Source organism: Lampris incognitus, chromosome 7 (genome assembly GCF_029633865.1).
Source record: "Lampris incognitus isolate fLamInc1 chromosome 7, fLamInc1.hap2, whole genome shotgun sequence".
NCBI classification, from domain to species: Eukaryota; Metazoa; Chordata; class Actinopteri; order Lampriformes; family Lampridae; genus Lampris; species Lampris incognitus.
The window spans coordinates 51,707,050-51,730,836 of NC_079217.1; the positions used below are offsets into that span (position 1 = coordinate 51,707,050).

The window sequence follows — 23,787 nt, forward strand, 5'->3', positions numbered from 1 at the left end:
AATATAGTCAACATTTAAAATATGTATATATATATATAACAATGAAATACAAGAGCCAACTCTTGTATTTCATTGTAAGACAGGTAAAAATGATGATTTATGTTAGCCGGAAAAAAAGAATTGAAAAATCTGTAGACTGATGTTGAACTTTTTTTTACCAGGATGGTCAAGGCCAGGATAAGGGTAGATTTTAATTATTACGGCGCAATAAAGGATCTAGACATATTCACTACCATCTGGTATTATAGAGGGTTGCTGTGTTCAACCACAGAGGATGAGCTGATTTTTGCTGCAGAGCTCAGTTAAAAGGGGTCTTATAGAAGGCAGGTCTGTTTTCTGTTTGTTGTTTTCTGTTTTGGAGCTGTTGTTGAATTTTTGAGTATGTTAGATATGTATGTTAAGTACTTATTTGTAAGTTGACAATTTGATTTAAATAAAAAGCTGTTTAAAATTCAAAATCAATTCCCCTCTCTCTCTCTCTCTCCCTCTCTCTCTCTCTGTGTCTCTTAGATTGGCTACTGGAATGACATTGACAAACTGGTATTGGTCCAGAATGAAAATTCTCTGTCCAATGACAGTTCAGCAATGGAGAACCGTACAGTGGTTGTGACGACCATCATGGTAATGTACCCTCTGACTTCGTTCTTCTTATTTTAGGTGGGATTCAGGGTGAGGCTGCCCTTTAGCACCGAATCTGCTTTACCGCCCCCAAATATGATTTCACCATCCTCTCACTTGATGGTCCAGTTCCCATCTGTCACTGTTTATTAGAGGCTATTTCACACCGCTCGGTAAACAGTGAGCAAATATCATGTATTGATTTGGAAATGGAAAAATGATCAAAGTGAAACCAACCCATTATTGGCATTATTGGTATTTTTGAGGTTTTTTTTCTAACTTGAGGCAGAGAAAAGAACAGAAATGGCTGCAATTACAGGGTTCACATAGAGAGAGAGAGAGAGAGAGAGAGAGAGAGAGAGAGAGAGAGAGAGAGAGAGAGAGAGAGAGAGAGAGAGAGAGAGAGAGAGAGAGAGAGAGGTGTTTAAGGTGAGCTTTATGGACTAAATAGGATATCTGAAAAGCACAGCCTGGAGGGAGTGACATCGGTCCACCTGGGGGAATTACACTAATGACCTATTAACAAGATAAAAAAATAAAAATAACATTCCAGAGGAGTAACTTCATCACACCTTTTGTCTATGGCTTTCACACAGACACTGGCTTACCGTCAGCTTGATTTTCCCTCCTTGTTCTATCAGTGAGCATAACGAGGGCCATCAGTGGACCTGTATATATCCATGGCTTTCATTTGCTTTAATAGTACCCATTTGCAGACATTTTTAATGGTAGCGGTCCCTATCCCCCAAAAAATTATCTATCTTATTCAATTGGGCATGCAAATTGATGCAGAGGAGTAATTTCAAACTAGAGCTAAAACAAGCCACAGATACTTGAGTCTGAGCCATTTGATATCGGTTTTGCGCTTTGCCAAATTTCTTTCTTTCCTAACTATGACAATATTATGCGTAATATTTTGCAAGACAATGCGTACACTGTGAATGGTGAGAGACTGGAGAGCTCCTGAAGGGGAAAGGGTGATGCATCATCCTCTGAAGAAGTAGTGAACTGTGATTGTGTGCAGTACGGAGAAAGGCTAGAGTGCCCCTAGTGGCCAGATTATGTATACACAGAGAAGGTCCACACGAAGCAAGAACCACACATTTTTCAAAATGCGGTGGAACTGCAAAACAAATCAGGCATGGCCCAGAAATACTAGCATTTAAGCATATTCAAAGTAAAGGTTAGTTAAGTCATGACACTGCGAAGAAGTCACATTTTGATTGTACTTTTCTGCAGTCGTTTCCTCATGTTGCAGTTGTCTTTTGTTTTAGTGTCATTAATCAAGTATGGTTGTAACAGAAAGGTGAGCAAGACAGAAATGTGGTATTGGTTACTGTATGTCTGTCGATGGCTGTCCCTTTCTTTTCTCTTGCATACCATTTTTGTCCTCCACTGCATCTTCCTCCAACACAATCAATTTCTCTCCTTCTCCTTCTCTCCTTCGCTCTCCCCATTCTCCATCTCATTCTCTATCTTTTTTTTTATCGACCTTACTTCCTCTCCTCCACCCTCATCCCCATTGATATCCTCCACCTTCCCCTCTTTCATCTCTCCCACATACACCTCTTCCCTTTCTTTTTCTTTCTTTCGTTCTTTCTTTCTTCTGGCCTTTCTCTGCGGATGCTGGCCCCAGTGGACCTTGGCTAACGTTAGCTCAGCCACCTCCTCCTCTTTGCAGCCTCTACCGCGACATTAATGTGTCATCTCACAGACGGAACAACAGACCGGCCACAAACACCCTGGACGGTATGGACGCTGACAACTGTCTCCGAGCCTCCACTGTCTCCGAGCCTCGTTTTTGCTTGTTTGCTTTGTTGTTTGTATGGTTTGGCTTGGAGAGAGTCTACCATGGAGTGAAGCAAAGGAAGGAGCGAGAGGGTTTGAGAGAGAGGAATTGACAGGTGAGACCATGAGCCTGCTGGGATGCCTTGTTCAATGTGTCGCTGTCTTCTTCTCAGTAAGAAACACAGAGCGATAGAGAGGGGGCCCTTGCCCCCTTCTCCGACCCCTCCTTCCCCTTGTTTTCCGCTACCGACAGGATGCGGCACTCAGCCACACCTGGTCATTAGACAGCCCACCCGCCAGTTCACTAATGCAGACATGTTCCCTTCTCCAACATTGAGGGCCAGTGAGTTATCGCTGCCTTCCCCGAGCACCTGGAGGCCAATCAGCCTCGATGAGTCGACTTTTTTTTCCTCTTTTTTGCGCCTCTTTCTGGACCGAGAGGGAAAAATGATAAGCACACGGGCGGACAAGCTTTTTCAGTAGAGCGGTCTTTTACAACCCTTATCGCTCTCCCTTGGCCTTTTGATGTATTCTCTAAGTCAGTTATTTTTGTTTGTTTGTTTGTTTTCACTGAGGAGATTTCTGAAGTCGTACTCTACAATGAGAGAAAGACTGAAGATTCGTTTTTTTCGAGGTCTGGAACTCGAGGGGAATTTTGTACGAAACAAGAGACCATCAAGAAGATTTGTGAAGTCGGAAATGAAATTGTCCCTTGCATCGAGGTTCAGTTTGTCACTTTTTCCATATGGACGTTTTTTCTTTTGTTTTTTTTTATTTGTTTCTTTTTTTAATCTAATTATCCGGCTGGGAGAGCTGGCGTTGGATCGGTTGGAACAGCCTGGTCTGCCACGTCCGGTGGGCCCAGGGACCACGGCCCTGACTGGAGCTGCTAAGCTAACTGCTAGCTCATGCAGACCGGCAGGTCCGACAGCCATCCTGGCGTTCGCTGTCTTGAACAGTGAATTTATTCATTTATTCATTTATGATTATGTTGGATATACGTATATGTTGTTGTAGTTTTTTTGTGGTTTGGATATATGTGTTGTTGTAGTTTGGCTTTGTGTTTTTGTCTTTGTGTTGCACTGCTGTGGACTGGGGGAAATAATATGTCGTTTCGTTTCATGTACACAAGTGCATGAAATGAAATGACAAAGTGTTCCTGATTCCTGATTAGTTTTTGTATCGCCACTGGTGTTTTACCCTAATACCAGATGTACTGTAGCCAGCCACCTGACTAACGAAGCACAAGATCCAGGAATGCAGCAAGAAATTAAGGACAAATTACCGAGTCTACACAACCCGGTCATAAGAACGTATTTGTCATGATGTCCAAGAGAATTAGAGTGTATTTTTTACCTGACATACCCGACTCTTTCTTGTTCCTCCTGTTATTCATTCATACATTCTTAACTCATATGAATTAAAATGGATGTGGCTCGAGGGAAAAGTGCTTAAATAGAGGTCAGTCATACAGGCACGCACATACCCCCCCCACACACACACACACAGACACACATACAAAACGACAAATTTAGCTCACACAACCTGACATACACACACCATACAGACAGACACTCACTGTAACTTACCCACTCATCACAAACACACTGTCACTACACTGACACACCTCAGCGTCACTGTCACATGCACACTGGCACACTGACACTCTCACAGTGTGACTGACTAACGCACACTGATATATACGCCCACACACACGCACACACACCACACACACACCACATAGACATACACACATCACATAGACAGACACTCACACACCACATTAACTTGCAAACACAACACACACACCACATAGACACGTACCTAGCGGCAATACTGAATATCACCCACTCACACACACACTTTAGCTCACACAGTAACACACAGTAAAACAGTAATACAGTAACACACGTTGTGCGTTGTCCATTAATTTGGGTTAATCAGTGCAGTCCACCGAGACAGCATTTGGGTTTGTTTCCATGCGTATGCTTCATTGTGCTGTTTGACTGTCAGTCTGCAAGAGGCGATGAATGCCTGTTTGTGTGTGTTTGTCTCCACATTGCTGAACAACTGTTTGAAAATTTGATAGTCACATTGTGGCATTTTATGACTTTTGCATTGTCGTTTTCATCCTCGACACTTACACTGAGTTAACAAACAGGGGGGCATTCTTTTGTCATGTTGTAGGGCACTTCAACATGAAGCATGTTGCCGGAACGAGACTGCCCTGCTGGCCTGAAAGTCATGTTGATAGATCAGAAATGCCGAGTGAGGAGAACAGGGGAAGCTGTTGGGCTGAACAATATCAACACCTGTGGAATAGTCACATTGCAAACCCTAATGCAAAAGGTTGGGTAGTCCAACCTTGGGGGTCGTCCTCTGTGTGGAGTTTGCATGTTCTGCCCATGTCTGCGTGGGTTTCCTCCGGGTGCTCCGATTTCCTCCCACAGGCCAAAGACATGCAGGTCAGGTGAATCGGCTGTACTAAATTGTCCCTAGGTGTGAATGTGTGTGTGTGTGTATTGGCCCTGTGATGGACTGGCGGCCTGTATAAGGTGTCTCCCCGCCTGCCGCTCAATGACTACTGGGATAGGCTCCAACATCCCCGCGACCATGAGTAAGGATAGGCGGTTTGGATAATGGATGGATTAATAATTATTTCTTCATTTCATTCATTTGTCGCAGAAAGTTGAATCAGTTCATCAGGACACAACGTTTATTGAGAGACATGTTTCATTACTCATCTAAATGACCTCTTCGGTCTCAACTGACTGCAGGTATCCCCACCCTTATAAACAACACAGCGGCATAACGACTGAAACCAACGGTCGGTTTCATATGCAAATTACTGTGACCATTAACTAGAGTTACAGCGGCCAAGTGTACTATTCACAGAGGATTGGGGAATAGTTGCAATCACATCATTGTAAGATGGTGACAGATGTACTCTTAGCCCCCGGGTTCAGGGATGGTCGTTCCCCATTTCCTCTTCACATAGATGGCATCTTTGACTCACCATGCAAACCACCGGTCCACATCCTCCTCCTTGAAATAGTGGCCACTGGCCTGTAGATGGTGTAGACTACGGAGTCCTGGTCTGACGTGTTAGCTCTCTGTGTTGTGTCATCCTCTTGGCCAGTGTCTGTTTAGTTTCCCTGATGTACAAGTCACGGCAATCCTCCCGGCACTTCACAGCGTACACTATATTGCTCTGTTTGTGCCGGGGGACCCGATCCTTGGGGTGGACCAATTTCTGGCGCAGCGTGTTTTAGGGTTTGACAGTAACTGAGACATGGTGTTTTGAAAATACGCGTCTCAGCTGTTCTGAAACCCCCGCCACATACGGAATCGCCACTGCTACTTTTCTCTCAATAAACATTGTGTCCAGAGTAACTGATTCAACACTCTGTGAGTTTCTGACGTGGATTATTGAGCATGCAAAAAGACATTCATTCATTCGTATTTCTTTTGCTGAAAACCCTTTTCTAACGACTGATTAGCACGTGTAAAGATATGCATGCAAGAAGGTGTTTCAGTATCAAAGAGAACTTGCATAACAGAATTTACTTTCACAAGAAAGGTTCACACATTAGTAAATTAATCAATCAATAATCAATACATTTGAAGTCACAGAGAAGATTTGCAAATATACAAGACAGTATACAGTGCAGTGGTTAGTGCAGTCGCCTCACAAGAAGAGGGTCCTGGGTTGGAACCCCGGGGTAGTCCAACATTGGGGGTCATCCCAGGTCGACCTCTGTGTGGACTTTGCATGTTCTCCCCCTGTCTGCGTGGGTTTCGGCCCTGTGATGGACTAGCGATCTGTCCAGGGTGTCTCGCCACCTGCCGCCCAATGACTGCTGGGATAGGCTCCAGCATCCCGCAGCCCGAATTTGGTTAAGCGGCTTGGATAACGGATGGATGGACAAGACAGTGTCTGAATGAGATCATTAGGAGATGCGAACTTGTAGCATATTTTCTCATGTGCATCACCTCTTTATTTCCAACCTTTCAAATGCTTATCTTCTTGGTCACAAATTGTCTTAAGCGCTCTCACTTTTCCTACTATTACTGCAACAAATGAGGTGCAAAAGACTTGTTCAGCCAACCAAAACATTACAAGAAATGTGCACTGGAGAGGGATGAAGGCCCTTAAATACGGCGATTGTCTGGTAAACCAGAGAAGCTCCTTTAGGTGGCTTCCCCCTAAGGGCCGATGTTAAGCAACACACCTCTGGTGTAACGCGGTAGGCAGAGTATTTGGGTACTAGGCTGGCTGAATGGCTGACTAACTGGTCAGTTGGCTGACTCTCAAGATGACTACTATCCAGATTTTGAACAAGTTTTGTTGAGCTTTTTCAGCCCTCTAAACCATTGTCTTCGCAGCCTGGCTAACTCACTAAATATTTACCTTGCTGGCTGGCCGACTAACTGCATTTTGCCTGAATGACTGGTTTGCTGGCTGGCTCACTGCATTGTTGAATGACCTGCACGCTGGGTGTCTGCCTTTTTCGGCTAAGTGACTTATAAAGCAAGTCCTGCCTTGCCTTTTTTGGCACTAGTGTGAAGCTTTTCATGTCTTATCAGCTTCAACCATTTGCTTCTACAAAGCTTTTCTCCCTCTTGCTTCCACCCCTTCCTGCTCTTTATGTCTCTCCGTCCCTTATTCTCACTTTCTCTCTCTCCCTCCCTCTTTGTGTCTGTCCTCTTTTCTGGCGTTTTCCCTTCCAGCTATATTGGTATTGTAAACTATTTTCTGCCATGCCTTCCCTTCCCCTTATTCACGTATATTTTCTCTTTACCTCGGGTCTTCACAGAACTTCAACAGTCCCCACCGTACCTCCCTCCCTTTCATTCCCCTACCCTCCCTTTCTCTCTTTTTCATTTCCTCACTCCGCTCCCATCTCCTGCCTTTCTGCAAATCTCCCACCGCTCTCATATCTCTCTGTCTGCCTTCCTGCCTCTGTCTTCGTCCCTCTGCATATCTCCCGCCACTCTTGCACTTCCCTCTTTTCTCACCCTGCTGTCCTCCCTTTTTCCTCTCCATATTTATTGCCATGTCCTCATGTGGCTCATGACGCCACATCAAGCAACAGACCAATGTGACACTTTCTTGCCAGCTGGAAATAGCCTTACTAACATTCACAGGAGTCACACACATTTACAGTATACACACACACACACACACACACAAAGGCTCAGTGCTGCCACGTACACACTGCGACAAAAGAGTCTGGGGCATAGCGATAACAAACCTTAAGGAGGCTTAAAAGAGAAGCAATGCCACTAATGGCAGCGCTCCCACGAGTGTGTGCGTGTGTGTTTGTGTGTGTGTATGTGTGTGTTGGTTAAACAGAAAACAAAACTGCTATTCTGGTTTCAAACAGTTGACCTTCTAATATGATAAGCCAGAAGGGGGCATCCTGTCGTTTAGCACAGATTATCTATTATCTATTTATACTTGTACGTTTCAGCAACACGGTCCACCCATGGTTTCATATCAGAAAGGATTGTTGCGGGCGTCTGGGTGGCGTAGCGGTCTATTCCATTGCCTACCAACACGGGGATCGCTGGATCGAGTCCCTGTGTTATCTCTGGCTTGGTCAGGCGTCCCTACGGACACAGTTGGCCGTGTCTGTGGGGTGGGGAGCCGGATGTGGTGTGTGTGTCCTGGTCGCTGCACTAGCGCCTCCTCTGGTCAGTCGGGGTGCCCGTTCGGGGGAACTGGGGGGAATAGCGTGTTCCTCCCACGCGCTACGTCCCCCTGGTGAAACTCCTCACTGTCAGGTGAAAACAAGCGGCTGGTGACTCCACATGTATCAGAGGAGGCATGTGGTAGTCTACAGCCCTCCCTGGATCAGCAGAGGGGGTGGAGCAGTGACCGGGACAGCTCGGAAGAGTTGGGTAATTGGCCAAGTACAATTAGGGAGAAAAGGGGGGGGGTAAAAATAAATAAATAAAAAGCAAGGATTGCTGATTCAAATGTGTTACAAATGTCGACAAGCAGGACAGGTAGGACAGGTAGGACAGGACAGAAGTACATTTCTTGCCACAGCAGTCACACTTGCCAGTCTACACTAACAAGGTTAAAGAAATTTTGCAAATGTTTTTTGTCCATACACAAGAAGCATCTTTGACAGCAGTTGAGCGTTCCACTACGTTTTTATCTCCGTTAACAAATGTGCCTTCTGTTACAGCTGTGGTTTGTGAGGATCTTTATAAATGTATTCATTATATGGGTCTAAAAGAGATCTGCAAACGCGACTCAGGTTCGCCTCCCGGCCGCCCCCTGAGTTCGCTACACTGGCGTCAGAAGTGGGATGGTGAGACCGCGAGGCCATCGGAAGCGCGTGCGCGCAGAGGCGTGAGGCAGCTGGTATGCTGAAGCGTGGGTACATGCTTCCGGGGGGGGGGTAGTGTAATGATCATCAATCAATCAATCAATCAATCAATCAAGTATTTTTTATAGCGCTTTCCTAGCTGCAACAGCCATCATGAGTGAGTAGACTCACTAGCCGGTTGGCTGACGGGTCGCACCCTTTAGTCGACTGGTTAACGTAGTCGCCCGTGGTGCAGGAGACCCGGCTGCCCCCTGAATTCCCTACATAAATTATGATCGTCACGGAAAAACACAACGAAAATATATATGGCAAGAATGAATATATGCCACATATCAACATCTTTTGGAGGAGATTGGTGCCCTTTTTATAAAGTGAACATTTGTTTTTCAGCCCACTTCATTTCATGTCGTGTTTGTCCCTGCGAGAGCAGTCTTAACGGCAGTGTTGTTCTATTAAGAGGGAATTTTCCTGGCTTTGTTTTGCTGTTCATTAACACTGTGATTCATGTTGAGTCAATCCAACGGGCACCCCGGGGCTTGCTAATGTCCCTGGTAATGAGATTTTGGGAGAAATGTGTTTCTCTATGCTCTGACAATGAGCACGATGAACTTTCAGTCCATCTTTTCCTGCCTTCAGAAGACGACAGTGATGATAAAAGTGTTCCTGGTCGTCTCTCTCGCATCAAATCGTGTCTTGATTTGTCGCCTCTGGAAATTACATGTTCACTTAAGATGTTCTGTACAAATCAAGGACACATTCGTCTAATGTGGCCGTTTAATGACAGTAATTTGTTTTGGTAAATCTTGTTCTGATGTCCTAATTAAGAATTGCATGAAAAATCATGAGTCCCATTATATTTTCATGTGATCTTTTTTGGTTTGGCTTTAGCCGGTATTGTGCAAATTTAGTATATATCTCCTCGTTTGTCTTCATTTGCATGAAGGTGATGCTGTGGTTGCTTGTACAGTAATGTACCTAGTAAGACATCACTGACTTTGTGCATCGTTATCCCATTACCGCCTGCTTTTGAATTACGCTTGCTTTTAATTGAATTCAATTTCTTAAAACTAAGTCAGTTCTACTAATGCAATCCCAATGTTTATTGCCGTTATTTTGTTTTATTCAACCCTTTTTTTGTAGCTTGTTAAGCTAAAAGGTCCTTTGAATCAAACTGTCCTTTCTTTCAATACGAGTCAATTTTCTGACTGAAGAACAATTCCTAATGCATATTATCATACTCCCTTTGCATCTGCTGAGCTTCACAAGCCCTTTCACAGCTCGAGAGGGGGAGACATTGTGAAAGCCTGTTTGATTATTTAGATGAGATTAGTCTTTGATTAAAAAGGGTTTGATAGCATTTTAATGGGCTTGCTTTCAGTGAGATTACAGTGTGGGGAGCCCCCGGCATATTTACATAACTTGCTGCTTCTGATGGATACGCTGTCAGTCAAACGTCCCCACTTTTGCTAGTCTTTGGGTTGGTGCATAGCGAGCGTGTAGGTGTGTGTGTGTATATGGATACGTGTATGTACATGCATGTCTCTGCACACAAGGGTGTGTGTGTGTGTGTGGACTCTCCCTCCAGGGGTGGGGGGGGGGGTAACCCTGGATGTGTGATTAAGTGTACATGTGTATGGGTGAGTATGACTGTGTATGTTTTGTCTGTGTGTGCAAGCATGCCGTTGTGTTACTGCGCACACTTGCACATTGGCTTGTGTGAGTGCACACGCGTGTGTGAATGCCTACCGCTTTCCATTTTAAAATGTAGCCGGCTTCTCCCTTGATGACAATAAATCACCTCTACGCTTTTATTGTTGCCAACTGTATGCCCGATACCGTTACTCTCAGGATACATTGCCAAAGGAACACTCTTCATCACTTTTTTCCCCTCCTCTTTCTTTTTTGCCACTCCCATGTACATGTCTCTCCTCTCATTATTGGTGTTGTATAAAGTCAGGTGCAAGCCCCATGGGAGCCATGTGGGGTAGCAGGAAGGCATAAAACAGCCACTCTCAAGATTTAAAACATCCACTACTAAATAATGGCCTCTTAAAAAAACAGCTGTAATATTTTCTGTATAAACCGTGTAATGATGTCTGTCACTTTTCTGTCATATTTGGCTACTGGATTTTATCTATAACTTGTTTGGAGTTATTTGGTAAATGCCCAGCCCCTTGAGCAGAGTACAGAAAATATAGTGCTTATTTATTTATTCACTCATTCATTCATGTAATGCATTCAACAGGTTTGTCTTGTGTGCTATACAAAAATAATTAAAATTCCTGGTAAAATATCCATCCAATATCCGTATCCTCTTTGCTAGTTTCTTCCAGTATCCCTTAGCTTTGACAATGTAAGAGTGTCTGGATAAACCTTTTAGACACCATTTGCTCCGCATCTCTGTGAAGCACATTTCAGACATCTATTTTAATTTTTCCACTGTAAAAAGAAATTGCATTTTGTTTTAAAACAGAAAAAAAAATCACTGGGATCGCTGTATCTCTGCATCTCCATGCACTGTACACTCATGGGTGAATTCACACAGAATGGATTGTGGCCACTGATGGCACCATGAATTGCACAGCACTTGCAACTGCTATCTGCCTTGTCTCAAGGTCTGATTCACAAAAGATATTGTGTGAATGATATTACAGCACAAACATGCCATTTAAGTTTTGCAGCTGAGTGAAATATGCCCTTGTTTTGTGTCTGATTGCAGTTATCCATGTGGCAAAGTATAAAATGTGGCTTTGCACCAAGAACACAGTAGGCAGGTTCAGTATCATCCTTGATGTCATCAAATATAGAAAGAATTGCTTGACCTGGCAACCTGTATCTGCCAAAGATTTCGGTCTCAGTTAAATCAAAAAGTAATATTCACCTTCACATTACCCAAAGGAGTTGACTCAAGTGCAACTGGACTTGGTATACACTCACTGGCCACTTTATTAGGTACACCTTGCTAGTACCGGGTTGGACCCCCTTTTGCCTTCAGAACTGCCTTAATCCTTCGTGGCATAGATTCAACAAGGTACTGGAAACATTCCTCAGAGAGTTTGGTCCATATTGACATGATAGCATCACGCAGTTGCTGCAGATTTGTCGGCTGCACATCCATGATGCGAATCTCCCGGTCCACCACATCCCAAAGGTGCTCTATTGGATTGAGATCTGGTGACTGTGGAGGCCATTTGAGTAAAGTGAACTCATTGTCATGTTCAAGAAACCAGTCTGAGATGATTCGAGCTTTATGACATGGCGCGTTATCCTGCTGGAAGTAGCCATCAGAAGATGGGAACACTGTGGTCATAAAGGGATGGACATGGTCAGCAACAATACTCAGGTAGGCTGTGGCGTTGACACGATGCTCAATTGGTACTAAGGGGCCCAAAGTGTGCCAAGAAAATATCCCCCACACCATTACACCACCACCACCAGCCTGAACCATTGATACAAGGCAGGATGGCTCCATGCTTTCATGTTGTTGACGCCAAATTCTGACCCTACCATCCGAATGTCGCAGCAGAAATCGAGACTCATCAGACCAGGCAACGTTTTTCCAATCTTCTATTGTCCAATTTTGGTGAGCCTGTGCGAATTGTAGCCTCAGTTTCCTGTTCTTAACTGACAGGAGTGGCACCCGGTGTGGTCTTCTGCTGCTGTAGCCCATCTGCCTCAAGGTTCGACGTGTTGTGTGTTCAGAGATGCTCTTCTGCATACCTCGGTTGTAATGAGTGGTTATTTGAGTTACTGTTGCCTTTCTATCAGCTCGAACCAGTCTGGCCATTCTCCTCTGACCTCTGGCATCAACAAGGCATTTTCGCCCACAGAACTGCCGCTCACTGGATATTTTCTCTTTTTCGGACCATTCTCTGTAAACCCTAGAGATGGTTGTGCATGAAAATCCCAGTAGATCAGCAGTTTCTGAAATACTCAGACCAGCCCGTCTGGCACCAACAACCATGCCACGTTCAAAGTCACTTAAATCACCTTTCTTCCCCATTCTGATGCTCGCTTTGAACTGCAGCAGATCGTCTAGACCATGTCTACATGCCTAAATGCATTGAGTTGCTGCCATATGATTGGCTGATTAGAAATTTGCGTTAACGAGCAGTTGGACAGGTGTGCCTAATAAAGTGGCCGGTGAGTGTATATCCGTGAAGACGTTTCGCCTCTCATCCAAGAGGCTAAACGTCTTCACGGATATATACCAAGTCCAGTTGCACTTGATTCAGCTCCTTTGGATAACCATGACCTGGATGAATGAGAACATTCACAGACACCTTCGCATTACCCACTCATGAGCACGCCTGGCATGACCGTGCCTTCGCCTGGCTACAATGATCACTGGAAAGTCTGGGCGTCAGTTACCACCAACTCTCTGAAGACGCTAATGATGTTCACTCTTAACTGCATGTGGTTATTAGCGCTTGTGTTTGTGAATTGGAATTTTTCTTTGCAATGAGGCTCATTTGCATAGAAACAGGCCAATTTTGCGCCAAATGTATGCATACCACCTAATTTAAATAGGTGCAAATAGCACTGGAGCACCGAGACTCTGTTTGCTTGGCAGTGCAGTTAGGCGTGCATTTCATCCTTTGCAGGTGGTTTGAGAATTACACGGGTTCTTTTTGTCTTATTTGTGCAAGTTTATCTCCCACAAAAGCCGCGCAATCCTTTTGCGAATTTGCCCATGTGTAAAAAAAACAAAAAAAAAACAACTTTACCAGTTCTTCATAACCAGGATTACCAGTGCTTCATAAAATTATCTCATTTTATGAAATTAAATTTACCCAATTTCCCCTCGGGGATGAATAAAGTATTCTGATTCTGATTCTGAATTAAACATTTCGGTTTTGGTAGCATCATTTTAATCAAGTGTCCTCAAAACAGCTGTGTCTCTTTCCTCCCTCTCTGCTGGTTTTTCTAGGAGGGACCCTATGTCATGCTGAAGAAGAACTGGGAGATGTATGAAGGCAATGACCAGTATGAGGGCTACTGCGTGGACCTGGCCTCTGAAATCGCCAAACACATCGGCATCAAGTACAAGATTTCAATCGTACCTGACGGGAAGTACGGAGCCAGGGATCCAGAGACCAAGATCTGGAACGGGATGGTCGGAGAGCTTGTCTATGGGGTGAGGTGGCAGTGGTAGTGGTTGGGTTGGGGGTTAGGATGGGAAGGGTGTCGGATAAAATAAAAGATGGTCCTCGCTGTGATTTGGTGTTGGTCAGTGGGGAAACTGTAATCATATATATATATATATTAGAGAGCAAGAGAGTGCGGTACATATAGAGTTTGTGTATTCTCTATCAGGAGAGAAAGAAGCACTGCTATTATGGAGTGGAAAACAAATACGTTGTAATGTATGTGTATGGGAATTAAAGGAATTAGTACTGAGTGGGATGAAGGTGGGTGACATATGAAGATGCAGGTCAGTGTGAACGTCAGGGCAAGGCATTATCAAGTACAAACAATGAGCGATTATTAAGAAGTAAACAAGACTGTTGTTCCTACAAAGATGTTCTCGTACATTGTACGTTCAGTTCTACAATGGCAAATATGGGACAAGGACTGCTGAGACAAAGACATGGAGGGATTTGTAGAACAGGTCTATGGCAGTGTGGTTGAAATGCAGAGGGGGAGGGTGGAAAAGGAAGGGAGAAAAGGACAGACTGAGGAAGAGGGAGGGATATTGAGAGAGAATTAGAGGAGAAAGGACTAGATAGAAGAAACGAGAGGGAACGGGTAGACAGACGGATGGGAAAATGTCGAGTCAGCGCAAGACGGGTCAACATGGATTATAGTCAGAAATATGCAGCATACAAAAATAATGACAAACATAAGAAAAAGGATAAGAGGGATGAAAGTTTGAAAATAACAGTGTTGAAGCCTACTCTATTTATTTATTTCATATTATTTATATAACCCTTGCCTTAAATCTAGTTGAGGATTTCACTGTTGTAGCAAAACTTTAAATGCCATGTTGCTCCAACAGTCTTATCTTCCCCCTTTGCAGTGTGGTTCCTTATTTCCACTTCCAGTTCATTGTTTACAGTCTTGAAACTAAATAACAGAGTAAACTTGTATAAAATTGCAGATATCAAAACAGGAGTTCAAGTACAAGTTCAATTTTACTGTCAAGTATATTTAGAATATATAGTGATACAGGCTCAATAATCCAGGTAAGGAAATCCCAGAAAGTTGAATCAGTTCATCTGGACACTGCGTTTACTGGGAGAAATGTTTCATCACTCATCTAAGTGACTTCATCAGTCTCAACTGACTGCAGGTATCCCCCAACCCCATAAACAGCACAGTTGCATAGCGACCGAAACCAATGATCGGTTTCATATGCAAACTGCCATGACCATTAACTAGAGTTACAATGGCCATGTGTACTATTCACAGAGGATTGGGGAATAGTTGCAATCACAGCTTTGTAAGATGGCAACATACATATATTTTCCAAACACCGCATCTTGGTTGCTTTCTAACCCTAAAACACGCTGTGCCACCCCAAGGATCGGGTGCCCTGGCACAAACGGAGCAATATAGCATACGCTGTTAAGTGCTGGAAGGATTGCAGTGACTTGTTCATCGGGGAAACAAAACAGATGCTGGCGAAGAGGATGGCACAACACAGAAGTGATACTTCATCAGGCGAGGACTCCGTGGTTGACATCCATCTATACACCAGTGGCCACTCTTTCAAGGATGAGGATGTGCACATGCTTAATAGGGAGGAATGCTGGTTTGAATTGGGAATCAAAGAGGCCATCTAGTATGTGACGAAGGAATGACCATCCCTGAATCGGGGGGCTAAGAGTACATCTGTCATCATCTTACAAAGCTGTGATTGCAACTATTCCCCAATCTTCTGTGAATAGTACACATGGTCATTGTAACGCTAGTTAATGGTCACGGCAATTTGCATATGAAACTGATCGTTGGTTTCAGTCGTTATGGTGGGCGCCTTTCAGAGCACTCAAGGACACCCTACAGAACACAGTAAAAAACAAGCAGCACTGTATCAGACAGCATAAAATCAAAACAAAGCAGGGTAGACAATAAAAAGTTAACACAACAGATAAGAATAAAATCGTCATCTGCACAAAACTCAATGAAGCGTGGATCAGACTGAATATGCCAGTTTGAAAAGGTACATTTTGAGATGGGATTTGAAGGCTGAAAGAGAGTCAATGTTGCGAATTTCATTACTTATTACTACTACTTTCAGCTGCTCCCGTTAGGGGTCGCCACAGCAGAGTATCCGTTTCCATCTCTTCGTATCCTCTGCATCTTTCTTTGTCACGACAGCCACCTGCATGCCCTCCCTCACCACATCTATAAACTTCCTCTTTAGCCTTCCTCTTTTCCTTTTGCTTGGCAGCTCCATCTTCAGCATCCTTCTCCCAATATACCCAGCATCTCTCCTCTGCACATGTTCAAACCATCTCAATCTTGCCTCTCTTGCTTTGTCTCCGAACCATCCGACCTGAGCGGTCCCTCTAATATGCTCATTTCTAATCCTGTCCTTCTTCATCCCTCCCAACGAAAATCATAGCATCTTCAACTCTGCCACCTTCAGCTCCGCCTCCTGTCTTTTCGTCAGTGCCACCGTGTTGAAACCATATAACACAGATGGTTTCACTACCATCTTGTAAACCTTCCCTTGCTCATTATGCAACTGTGCTGTTTATAAGGTTGGGGGTATCTGCAAGTCAGTTGGATGTGTGATGAAATGTTTCTCCCACTAAACGTTGTGTCCAGATGAGCTGATTCAACTTTCTGGGATGCATTTAGAATACAAGGAAATTATTGTGTTCTGGTTCTTTCTGCCTTAACACAAGGGACAAAGGACTCAAGGACCCACCCCACCCCATCCCCTCAAAAAAAAGACAACACTACAGATCTACAAGGGTAACAGGAATGTTACATTTTATATATGATATGACCAATCTTTCCAGACACTTCATAATAACAGAGGTCAAACAGGTCAATAATCATCAAGGCAAGAGACAGGTCTTTTCATGGTAGTTTTCTTAATACACAATGCAACCACACACAATGACAGGGGCGGTTTAAAAATGTCAGTAAAAACCAAACCTGATAGCTGAGTGACATGACTTGAGGACATGGGAAGGGAAGCCATCTGGGCCAGCAGCTTTACGAGTGTTAATCCTTTTAAAAATTATACTCACATCAGCCTGTCACCTGTAGATCGACTTCATGGGGTGGGCACTGTGCTGCTGTCCCTGGGTTCAAGTTCTGAGCTCATACAGGAGAGAGGCAGATGTGTTGACAGCCACTAGGTTTAGATTTACTTTCCGTAATCGCCTGCAGCCCCCTCCGCATGTGTTGCGAGTCATAGCCACTGTAGTCATTTTCCAGGTTGTCCCTATATTGTCTTTTAGCAGTTTTGATGGCTCTCCTTAAGTCATACCTTTCTTTCTTTCTTTCTTTCTTTCTTTCTTTCTTTCTTTCTTTCTTTTTTTCCTTTAAGCATTCCTTGTCCCCTGATTTACATGCAGTGGTACGCTCCCCCAACCTTACGCGAATGTTGCTGTTAATCCAGGGCTTCTGGTCAGGGTAGGAGTGAATAGTCGATACTAGGATACAATTATCCACACAGAATCTAACATAGTAAGTAAAGTAATGCCAAGTGTATGTCACACGACTTTTAAAATCTTTTTTTTAAATCCTGTAAAAGGAGAGCAGCTCACATCTAACGACTGTCTAGAGACTGTCTTTTAAAAATCATTGTTAATAGAGCGAGCACTAGGCGATTTAGGAAGGACAGAGAATCATAGTGGGGTCGCACATCACAGGATTTTTACGAGACTTTTTCAAGTCTTTGTGCTGTTACAACAATTTGCCATGGCAACGCAGTGTGCCGGGACGTTCGTCAGCATTTGTCAGCGCAACCGGTCCTGAGAAGCTTATTTTCTTTAAACAGGTGAGAAAAGTTCGCCAAACATCTTAACATAATAATGCCCGACTGCTAGCTAATATGTTATTTTGATTATAAACATGTAAAAGTAGGAGAGCTATGGCGTTCAGGGGCTGTTAAAATAAGTGGAAAGAATGTGGTCTTTGGACGGAGGGAAAATGTCAGAATAGGCCTAATCACAAAGGCTGATCAAAGGCAATCTTCCAAGTAGAAATGGCTAGTTCATGATAGTACCGTTTAAAAAGCCGTAGACATGATTTTTAATCTGTTCTGTTGTGAACTAGCCATTTATTAAAGCTGATTATTCTATTTGGAAGAGTGCCTTGGATCCGCTTTTTTTGTTATTATGTTTATTTTGACGTTTTATGTTTTTCGATGTTTAGGCTAATTCACTTCATTGCAAGCGCTGCTATATCAGCTATAGCCGCTACAGTACACATTCAACTTGAATAGGTGAACGAACATTATTTGAGTTCAAGCCTAACTTTCATCAAGTAGGGCTAATGTTACCCAATCTCCATCTATTATGCCAAGTCATCTGGCTAGTCAGATATGGACGACGAACAACAACTGCTGGCGGCGGAAACTACAGTCGCATTATTTTGTGTGGAGAAACCAACTGTAGAGTTATGGTGTGGTCACTTTAAATTACAGGTGAGTACTTATGACATACACAAGTGGCAACCTCAGTTGTAACGTAGCACGAGGGGTGATTGAGGCAGTTGACGTGTGTACAACTTAACCGGTCTACTGTGGAGTTTGTAGGCACATTACATGGTGTCAGAAGTCGGATAATGGCTCAAGGGCTTCATCGCACTGACCCCTTAATCTTCGATGACAATATTGCCGATAACTGGCAGAAATTTGACAAGGAATGGAGAATTTATTGCAACACGGGATTGTCGGATAAATCAAAGAAAGTGCAAGCCTACATGCTCCTAAACCTCACCGGTCCTGAGCCTGTTGACAAATTGGAGTCATTCATTTACGAAGACGGAGAAAGTCATGAAGATCCAGAGGTTCTATTGGAAAAGTTTGCTGAATTGTGCTTGCCTGCAAAAAACATCATTATGGACAGGCATGCTTTCAACACTGCTAGTCAAAAGCCTGGTGAGTCAGTTCAAGATTACATCTCCACTTTGAAAATACTGGCTAAGAAATGTGATTTTGGCACGCTCTGCGACGAATTGATAAGGGATCGCATTGTGTGTGGCATAGAAAGTGACTTTGTCCGCAAGCAGCTACTCCGTGAAAAGAATCTCACCCTGGAATTAGCGATAAGTACCTGTATGCTCCATGAACAGTCAGAAAGGAGCTCCAAGGAGTTAAAGAAGCGGATGTGTGCTCTATTCAGAAAACTTGCTGTGGCAACTGCAATGGACAACATGCTCCTGACTGTAATAAATGTTATGCATTCAATAAACAATGCAATAATTGTGGCAAACTCAATAATTTTGCTAAATGCTGCAGGTCCACACCAGCATGGCCCATGGTTGGCGCCAAAGCTCCCAGTCAATACAGAAAAAGACAGCCAGATAGAGTGAACGAACTGACCACACAACCAGACAGCGTTTTGGATGATACTTTTTATTGTGACCCAGTTGATTCACCCACTCAGAAAGGAGAAATCTTCACAACGCTGAAACTGAAAAGTGGAAAGGGGCAACTGGAGGTAAAAGTGGACGCTGGTGCCAAATGCAATGTGATGTTCAAACGCATGTTGCATGCAGTTGACTGCACAATCCCTGTGAATGCAGATGAAAGAGTCAATCTTGTGGCTTATGGGGGTGAGACAATTAACACAGAGGGCACAGCAATACTACGCTATCTGCAGGGGCAGTTCAAATTTCACATGGTCAATAGGGATGTGAGACCATTGCTAGGACTACAAGACGGTGTTGCCATGGGACTCATACACCTTGGACCTGACATCCACACCCTACAACAAGAAGCACCAGAGGTATGGGAGTACAAAGACCTGTTTGATAGCAACACTCTGGGTAAATTGCCAGTCATATATCACATGAGGCTAGACGACACTATTGCTTCTACAGTGTGTGCGCCTCGCAAGGTTCCAATAGCCATGAAAGAAAAGGTTAAAGCAGAGCTTGATCAAATGGCTGCTCTTGGTGTCATAGTGCCAGAAAATGAAGCCACAGAATGGGTGTCTGCCATGGTTGCAGCCAAGAAAAAAGATGGAATTGTGAGACTTTGCATTGACCCAGTGCACCTGAACAAGGCCCTTCTCAGACCACGTCACCCCCTGAAATCTATCGAACAAATCATTGCAGACATGCCTGATGCTAAACTTTTCAGTATTCTGGATGCCAAATGCGGTTTTTGGCAGATCCCTCTTGATGAAGCTTCCTCAAAGCTTACAACTTTCATGTCACCCTGTGGCCACTATAGGTTCCCAAGAATGCCATATGGCATCTGCACAGGCAGCGAGGTGTTCCAAATTGTGATGGAGCAACTGTTCGCTGGACAACCCTGTGAGATTGTAGTAGACGATATTTTAGTCTGGGGACATACAATGCAAGAACATGATGATCATCTGAGACGGGTATTGAACAGAATTCGGGCCATCAACTTGAAGCTCAACCCCGACAAATGCAAATTCAGAGTCTGCTGTGTCCACTATGTTGGCCACCTGCTAACTGCTGACAGTGTCAAGCCAGACCCTGAAAAAAATTAAAGCAGTTTGCGACATGGCAAAACCGCAGGACAAAACAACCCTGCAGCAGTTCTTAGGTATGACAAACTATCTGTCAAAGTTTATCGCTCAATACAGTGAGGTTACTGGTCCCCTGAGACAACTGATACACCAAGATGTGGAGTGGACCTGGTATGAAGCCCATGATGCAGCATTCAACAAGCTGAAACAAGCAGGGACAAACCCACCAGTTCTACAGTTCTTTGACATATCGAAGCCAGTGGTCATATCCGCTGATGCATCACAACATGGTCTGGGTGCGGTGTGTCCCCAGCAAGGGAGGCCTGTGGCATTTGCATCACATGCCCTCACACCCACTGAGTCAAGGTATGCACAGATTGAAAAAGAAATGTTGGCACTCGTCTTTGCAACCAAGAAGTTCCATGATTTCATCTATGGACGTCCTGTCACAGTTGAAACCGACCACCAGCCTTTAATAACAATTCTGAGGAAACCGCTTCACACTGCATCACCTCATCTGCAGGGCATGATGTTGAAATTACATCGATACAACCTGGATGTGATTTATAAATGCGGTAAGGAACTTTTTGTTGCTGATGCTTTATCACGTGCACACCTACTGATGACTGAGCCTGTACTTACTGATGACCTGTTGGATGTCATGACAGTCCAAGTGCTCTCATCATGTCGCACAGATGAACTGAGAAATGCTGTGGAGAGGGATGTAATGTGTCAACAGCTCTCTGACATTGTCCTGCATAGCTGGCCTAACACCTCAAGAGAATTACCCCATGCTCTGCGTCCCTTCTTTTCAATGAAGGAAGAGTTGACTGTCGAAGATGGACTTCTGCTTGATGGACAAAGACTAATAATACCCCCTGCACTGCAAAAGTTCTTGTTGGACAGCTGCACCAAGGCCATCCCGGTATCGACGCCACCAAACGCAGAGCTCAGGAGACCATGTACTGGCCCTCAATGTACACAGACACTGAGAGGGAGGTGTCTCGCTGTGCGACCTGCAGTGCTCTCACGCCTCACCACTCAAAGGAACCACTGCACCTTCATGAAATCACAGACCTTCCATGGTCATTCACTGCAGCAGATATATTCAAATGGCATGCCAAAATGCATTTAGTGGTTGTGGACTCTTACTCGAGGTGGTTGGAGCTGGACTACCTCCCTGATATGAAAAGCACCACAGTCATCGCAAAGCTGAAGCGACCCTTCGCAACACATGGTGTTCCTCATACCCTCATGACTGACAATGGGACCCTATTCACTGGTAAAGACTTCTTAGACTTTGCACAGATGTGGGACTTCAGACACATGCGGAGTAGTCCTCATTTCCCACAATCAAATGGCCTTGCTGAGCAACACTCAAATCTGGGCCTTGCTGAGCAACACACATCTGAGCAGCAATCACATCTACAATCCGCTAAGCACCTCCTGGAAAAGTGCTACCGTGATGGCGCGGACATCCAAGCTGCTCTCCTCCACGCTTGTAACATTCCCCATGATGGACTCCCCTCTCCTGCTCAGCGCCTTCCGTCCAGGCAGACCAGAACGTTCATACCAGTGACCAGAGCCATGCTGCAGCCGGCTATCCACACTAATGTGAAAGCCGCTATCACAAAAAAAGAGGATGAGGGGGAAAGCATATCATGACCGCAATGCCCGGCGCCTCCCTGCATTGAGTCCAGGTCAAACCGTCAGGGTGCAGTCTGCACGTGGTTTTGACAGGTTAGCAAGAGTACAAGGCCCAGCCCCTCAGCCTAACAGCTACATAATAATATCCCAAGGAACCAACTACATCAGGAATCGGCGACACCTTCTCCGAGTTGATGAACCCCCACCGGCCATCTCTGAGGACGACCTGCCACAAATTCCCGCTTCAGCAGCACCTGATAGAGAAGCTGTCCGCGCTGACACTGCACCACTCACACCGTCCATTGCCACACCAGAAATCACCTCAAGTGATTCAGGTGGTAGACAACCTGTGGTGACTCGCTCAGGAAGTCAGCCACCCCAACCAGCATTATCGGGATTACATCACCACTCAGCCCCAGTGACTGATAAAACTAATGTGTGCACTCTGAGAAATATTGTTCTTCCAGTGATGATTACTGAGTTTCCTTGTTAGTTATTCTGTACCTTATTAGTTACACATGCCATCTCATCTTTTTCTAGCAGGTGAGTTTGTCAGGTTCCTGTCATGTGCTGTACCCCACTCATGCTGTTGTGTTCAGGGATCTGTGCCACTCAAGTTATGTAACATAGCGGTTGTTTGTGTTGCTGTAATGTATCTTGTGTTACATCTAGAAGAGGGGGAATGTAGAGTTATAGTGTGGTCACGTTAAATTACAGGCGAGTACTTATGACATACGTCACGAGGGGTGATTGAGGCAGTTGACGTGTGTACAACTTAACCGGTCTACTGTAGAGTTTAACGGCACGTTACACCAACTAAGCCAAAAAAGAAAAAGAGAACAGTGTGGATGCGGACTTGGTTAGGAAGAAGGGGGCAACTTGGTCTCTCGGTGTTACAGAAGGAGTTGCAGATGAGAGTAACGTTACCATAGACAGGGCTATTAGATTTACTGGTAGTTAGTGCTTGGGTTAGCCAGCTAGCTTACCTTTCTCAAAATGGAAACAATATCACGTTAGTTAGGCTAGCTATTCCCCCAATAATCTGCACATTCGTGTTGTATGAGCTAGCTATCGATGACGTTAGCTGAGGTGGTAAAAATAGTTTGCTTGCTAACGTTAGCTTGAAATAGTTTAAACTCACCAGGTAGTTGAGTTGAAGGGGCATCGGTGATCACGCACCCTTTTATGTTTCTCCTCTCTGTCGTGGTAAACGTCTGCCGTGACGTTAAAAAGGCAGTTGTGTTGCTGCCACAGCACCACCAACATCTGTTCTTGTCTCGTTCACTTCTTCCCTCATGTTTTTGGTTGTTTACTCTTCTTCCTCGGGTTGGCGTTTGGTTTTATTGTAAACTCATTCATTGGCAGTTGGCAATCCACGTGAACAGTTGCGTCACTGCACGTCCGACAGACCCCCGACAAAATCCACCATCTCACATTACAGAACTGTTAAAACTGACAGACTCGGGATTTTGCGATGATTTCTTCAAGATTATTCTGCGACTGTAAATTTAGGCGGGGTTCCGTCGGGGACCTAAAATCGGGGCAAAAGTCGGCTGATGTACACTAGCCTTAAGTAAGTGAAGTGTATTTTTTAGTATAGCACCTTTCACAGAACAAGGTAACAAAATGCTTCACGAGAGTGAAATTGTTAAAGATAAGACCATAAAAACAGTAAAAAAAGAAAGAAACAATAAAACTGAAGTAACCAAAGACTTTAAAAGCCCACCAAATTACAAACACTAGACATAGCCAGTGATTGATTCAGC

General features: G+C 44.3%; 1 protein-coding gene across 2 annotated transcripts in view; it reads left to right on the forward strand.

The window, feature by feature from the left end:
- gria4a (glutamate receptor, ionotropic, AMPA 4a) overlaps positions 1–23,787 on the forward strand; it is a 298,568-nt gene that overhangs the window by 181,987 nt on the left and 92,794 nt on the right. For both annotated transcript variants that reach the window (XM_056283881.1, XM_056283882.1), the window contains exons 10-11: positions 511–621; positions 13,678–13,884. In XM_056283881.1, the coding sequence (XP_056139856.1) occupies positions 511–621; positions 13,678–13,884 (318 nt within the window). The remainder of the gene's footprint in view (positions 1–510; positions 622–13,677; positions 13,885–23,787) is intronic.